At 46.3% G+C, this 6,000-nt stretch overlaps 1 protein-coding gene across 1 annotated transcript in view; it reads right to left on the bottom strand.

Annotated features, from left to right (window-relative positions):
* Positions 1 to 728: 728 nt before the first annotated feature.
* LOC115074789 (aminopeptidase N-like) overlaps positions 729 to 6,000 on the bottom strand; it is a 49,288-nt gene continuing 44,016 nt past the window's right edge. Inside the window, exons 19-20 of the mRNA XM_029574612.1 lie at positions 2,995 to 3,076; positions 729 to 1,909 (exon numbers count right to left, since the gene is read on the bottom strand). Of these exons, the coding sequence (XP_029430472.1) occupies positions 1,736 to 1,909; positions 2,995 to 3,076 (256 nt within the window). The 3' untranslated portion in view covers positions 729 to 1,735. The remainder of the gene's footprint in view (positions 1,910 to 2,994; positions 3,077 to 6,000) is intronic.

The following is a 6,000-nucleotide window of genomic DNA, read 5'->3' as shown; positions in this document are numbered from 1 at the left end:
TAGGGCCTGGTGTAATATTTGCAATGTTACCTTTTCATAGGTAGGACTGAATGCTGGCAGTTAGTGCTGTTTTGGTATGGGATGCTTAGTATATTGTAATTGTAATTCCAGTTACTTGTGGCTTACTGAGGGCCAAGCCTACACCTAATATGGCCCTAATACCATACGGGTTCCAAGTGCCTTTTATCTTTTACTTGTTTTGCAGGATTTTCTAGTTAACGCTACAGCAATTCATGTGAATAAAATATTGATGTTGTAAGTGATATTTTTAGCTCAGAATGAGCTAATTTCATGAGAAATCTGAATAATCTTTAATTGTGGCTGGGAGGGGGGTGACATTTGGTGGTTGGATTGGGGGCCCATGTCTGCAGGGTTCTGCTGGCAGCCCTGGCGCTCGGCCCCAGCCGCAGTGACTGGATTAAAGAAAGCTGATGGGGGAAAAAAGATCCCCCAGGAGCTGTGAACGAAGGGCTCCGGTGTCCGGATCTCGCTACTGATTCTGATTGAGTTGGAAGCCCGAAGGAAACTGCTGAGAGAAAATAAAACTCAAAACCCAGCTCGTGTGCTGTGCTCAGGAATAAGTCGCACTTTTTCCTCTCGGCCACAGATGCCACAGAGCCTGGCTACGGCTCTGCGTGGTGCGGTTGTTTGAAAGGTTTTTTTTCCTCCCGTGCCATAAAATCGGGAACAGCTTCCACTTCTTCGGGCGACTGATTCTCTGCACTCTGAACTCCCTACTTCAAAAAGTCACCGTCTGGCTTTTTTTTTTGGCTGTGGCACGTGGGATCCAAGTTCACATTCCCCGGTCCATGAGGGCTGATGAAGCCTGGGCACCCTGCGGAAACGGTGCCCTCAGGCCCCGGGGAGGGGAAAAGACATCATCATTTCTCAGCCTTCAGCTTAGTTTGATCCTAACCAAGTCTTTGCACATTCCGGCATTCTAGGTCTCGCCTACTGTTTTTCTCAAAGTCATTGGAAAGCATTTTGAGATACATTTGTAGGAAGGATTCGAGGCAAAATTCAATCGTGCTGTTTTATATTGTAGAGACGGGCCAGAAAATCATGATTCAAGGCCATCACCCAAAATACCTGGGTCTGCCCCTGACATGGGTATTTTCTATCAAGTGGATTAAGTGGATCTCAGCCAAGAGGAAACAGTAAGGATCCAATAAAATTGGGATATAAATACATTGCCAAAAGCTTATTATCATCACATTTCTCTTGCATTGTCTTGTAGTCTTATCTGGGTTGGATGGCTTTGGGGTGCCAGGCACTCGGAAGAATGTTCCCAGTTGTTGAGGCAATAATTCTTTTTTTGACTAAACCTAGTTGTTCCTTCTACGAGTGCATAGTGTTTACCTTTTTAGCATTGTGCACCCACGGGGAATATTTGAACCTGGTCAGCCTTACGGCTCAGTCGCAGTGAAGTGAGGCTTCGGATAGCGCAACGAGGCGACGTGCCGGGCGTGACAAGGCGGGTGGGAGTGGATGGGGAGGGGCTGCTCTGAGGGATGGGTGGGTGCGGGCAAGGCCAAGGAGGCGTTAAAAAAAAAGGGGTGGAATGATGCTAAATGGTGGGTGAAGACAGAAAGATTCTGCACCTTTGCCTGGATCCCGGAGATGAGGGGGGAATTCAGATTTGCGTGTGAGGGCCCGGGAGCGAGAGGAGCTGCTGCACTGTCCCTTCCCTCATTCCTTAACGGGAGCGCTTGGCATGGGGACGCTGGAAAACGTTTTAACAGCTCGTGACATCCGAACTCCAGGCCTCTGCCTCAAACCACTTCTGGACGGCGTCCTTGTTCTCCTGAACCCATTTTATATTGGCTTTGGTCTTCTCCAGCGCCTGCTCCAGTGCCCGGGAACCTGAACCAAATCCAATTTGTTCGTTGTCCTTCTTAAACTGCTCCAGCTACAGAAGATGGGAAATAAAAAAAAAGAGGGAAGGAAGAGAAGGATAAAAATAAGATGAGAGCACCCGGGTAAATCACCCTTTATTTAATTCCTCTCCTTGTGTCCTTTCACAGTCTGGGAGGAGCTGAGCTAAAGAGCCCGTCCTGCTCCCACCAAGGTCGCGTGCGCTTCCTAAGACATTAAGGGCTCCCTATTCCTGTCTAGGACATATTCCTGTCTAGGACACAGTCAGACAAACACTTCCAGCTAAAACCGTAGCCTGATGAGCAGGGGAGGTGGTGTTTCTCGGGTGCCGATATTCGGCATTATCCAGCTGTCCTAGAGCAGAGCTGAAATGATCTGGGTGCATAACTTGCTCTTTTTATACTGAGTATTGGGAGGTGGATTGTTGTACTGAATATCAGAGGAGGGATCGGGAGAGAGGATTGTAGTTTGAGGGAGGGCTTTTTGGGGGTATTTTGGAATTAAGTGTTGAGAGGGAGGGAAAGGGGATCGAGACCTGGGAGGAGATGGATTTTATAATGGGAGGCCTTCTGAGTCCTGAACGGGCAAATTTAGATTTCCTATTGCAGCAGCTAGATATGGCCGGCAAGTTAGGAAGTTAGTACTGAAAATCACTGCTAGTTTCCTAACTTTCTCCCCTACCTCCAATCTAATCCCTCCTCTAGATCCACATGCAATTTAGCTTCCTAAAAGTTTCCATCTATTGAAACTTAGGGAAAAATATATTTAGCCCCTCAACCTGGCACATTTTCAAAGGCTTTGATTTAGCTGACCAAGCCCTTGTTTAATTGTCTAGATCCATGAGTTTACTGCCAAATTCCTTGGCAATGACATGCAAGACTCAATAGGATTTGTCGCCTAAAATCGTCCTGATTATAGCGAAGCTTATTCAGGGTATCTTGTGAATTGATGGCTGTGCTTCCCCAGGGAGTTACGGGAAAGTCCTCATTTGATCCAGCCCCTTTCAAACTTTGCAAAATATACAAACTCCACTGCAGTGCCCCATTATTAAGTAAACTTAATGCTACTGTTTGTTTTGTTTGTTACTTACAATAACGTCTTCCATGAGAAAGGCCTTACCTGCTTCAGTTCGTATGGTGAGGAAAATCTCCGCGTCACTCCGGTAATCAGGTTAGAGAAGGAGAAGGAACCTCCACCGAATCTGAAGGGACAGGGGCAGAATGAAGATGCTAAGAGTCTGAATTATACTGCGGCTCATCTGATTGACGAACATGTGGGGAATCTTGGCAGTTTTAGAATTCACTGGGACTTTGTACAACCCCTGATCACAGATGGGCATAGGGTACTTCTCTCAAAGCGCTTGACATATTTAAACTCTAAGAAGGCAGTCTTAAAATGGCTTATTTAGCTGCAGGCAGACTTTTGCTGGAAAACAGGGTGAGTAAATTTGAAAATCCAATCTACACGTGTTGCTTTCCAACCCCACCGTGAAGACTGCCCAAGGAACCCCTCCTGTCGATCTGGCTACCCCGCACGCTCTTTTAGCAGGATTGAATGAGGATAATTTATAGACAGCCAGTTTACCCAGATAAATGGCTTTGACATTTGTCCTCTATTTATTTATTTATTTATGAACTTTTATTTACCGACGTTCGTAAAACACATCACGCCAGTTTACAATGAACTGAAAAGGACGGAAAATTACGAGGAAAGGGGGCCAGGCTAGAAAAGGAGGAGGCGGGGAAGGGAACGAGAGAGACTAAGAGGGAAAAATAAAGGAACACAGAAAGGAAAAACAATTGAAACCAGATTAAGTGGTTATAAAACTGCGATTATCATATAGCAATATAGAGGACAGAGAATTCAAACTATGAGAAACAATTGAAGGCTATATACAATGAAGGCTGTGTACAATTGAGGGCTGAGTACAAGTAATACTTACGGAATTACAAGGCAGTTATACAATGATACAAAATTAAGATGTAAGTTAATAAGATGTAAGAGTAAGAGGCGAAACAGTGGGGGGTGAGGGGCCGGGCTACTTAAAGGGGGGTGTAAAGGGAGGAGGAAGTGCAAGTTCATCTGCCCAGGAGATGAACTTGCACTTGCAATCTCCAATGCTGTCACAAACCTTGACTGCTCCAACCCTGAAGCTGCCATCACCTCCTGGTTCAACATTACCCTTGAAATTGCTGACAAGCTATGCCCCATGTCCAGACGAGAAATACGACCATCCACAAAAAAACATCAACTATGGTACTCAGCAGAGCTAAGAGTCTTAAAAAACAATCTTAGGCAGCGCGAGAGAATCTGGCGTAAAGCTCCCTCACCCCAACTTGCCTCAAGCTATAAAACTGCCCTCCACTACTACAGAACAACCACGCTCAAAAACAAGCGAGACTTCTACTCTACCAAGATCCACCAATACATGTACAATCCGAAAGCCCTCTTCACTTATGTATCTGACCTCACCAAGCCCTCCCAACCCCCAATCCCTGACAACGAAGCCCCCACTAGGAGTGAAGAAATCGCCCAACACTTCCTCACAAAAATCTCTAACATCCTCCTCAGATTCCAACACCCTTCCCCATTAACCCCTCCCCCTTCCCCCCCCGCAGCCCACCCCTGCCAACAGTACCCTTCACACCCTTGACCTGACTTCTACCAAAGACGTGGAATCCATCCTCAGAAAACTTAGACCGGCAACCCATCCCTCAGACACCATACCCACAAAAACCCTCCTCTCAATCCCAAACTCCATTGCCAAACCCACTGTTGACATTATCAACTCCTCTCTCTCCTCAGGCTCCGTCCCAGATGTCCTCAAACAAGCGATAGTAAAACCCCTCCTTAAAAAACCCTCACTAGACCCCAAAGACCCTTCCAACTTCCGTCCGATCTCAAACCTGCCCTTCATTTCCAAAATTATGGAAAAGATCGTTAATATCCAACTCACTGAATACCTTGACAATAACAATATTCTGCATCCTGCCCAATTCGGTTTCCGCAAATCCCTTAATACTGAAACACTCCTACTCTCACTCACAGACCACATACTCAGAGGCATGGATCAGGGCAACTGCTATCTCCTTGCTCTTCTTGACATCTCAGCTGCCTTTGACACCATCAATCACAATTACCTCATCAACCGCTTGGCCGAAATAGGTATCTCTGGCCTAGCCCTGCTCTGGTTCAAATCCTACTTATCCAACAGAAAGTTTGCCGTCAAAATAGGAAATGTCAAATCTGCTCTCTACCCCTTATCCCAAGGTGTCCCCCAAGGCTCCTCCCTCTCCTCTACCTTATTCAATATCTACCTCACACCCCTCTGTCAGTTCCTCACAGACCTTGGCCTCAAATTCTACCTCTACGCAGACGATGTGCAAATCCTTATCCCCATCCACAACTCACTTTCTGATGCCCTTGCATTTTGGAACACCACCCTTGCCTCTATAAATGACTTTCTCTCGAACAGCCACCTTGCCTTAAACTCCTCCAAAACGGAACTGCTACTACTCTCTCAACACCAACCCCCCAAACCCCTGATTTCCAATGACCCAGCATTCAGTGCCACATCATCCCAATCCTTTGTTAAGGACCTTGGAGTAATTTTAGACCAACAACTTAATCTAAAGAAACAGATCAACTCCATCCTCAAAGAAGGTTTTTTCAAGCTCAATGTTATAAAGAAACTTAAACCCCTCCTCCACTATCATGACTTTCGCACTGTTATCCAATCTACTCTCTCCTCTAAACTAGATTACTGCAACGCCCTCCTCCTCGGACTACCCGCTTCCACCACGAAACCCCTACAAATGTTCCAAAATGCCATCGCCAGGATTATTGCTAACTCACGGAAATCAGACCACATCACTCCCATACTCAAAGACCTCCACTGGCTCCCCATAACATCCCGCATCCTCTTTAAAACCTTAACCATAATACACAAATCCATCTACTCCTACAACTCTAACTGGCTAGATGAACTCTTTTGCCCTGTACGCTCCGACCAACCCATGCGCTCTGTCAACAAAGGTACCCTAACAGTACCTCCCATCAAAAAAGCCCACCTCTCCTCCACAAGGGACCGCGCTCTCTCCATTGCAGGCCCGAAGCAATGGAACT

This window comes from Rhinatrema bivittatum, chromosome 13 (assembly GCF_901001135.1).
Source record: "Rhinatrema bivittatum chromosome 13, aRhiBiv1.1, whole genome shotgun sequence".
Taxonomy (NCBI): Eukaryota; Metazoa; Chordata; class Amphibia; order Gymnophiona; family Rhinatrematidae; genus Rhinatrema; species Rhinatrema bivittatum.
Note: the sequence above shows the minus strand (reverse complement) of the source record. Positions and strands in the feature narration are given on the sequence as shown.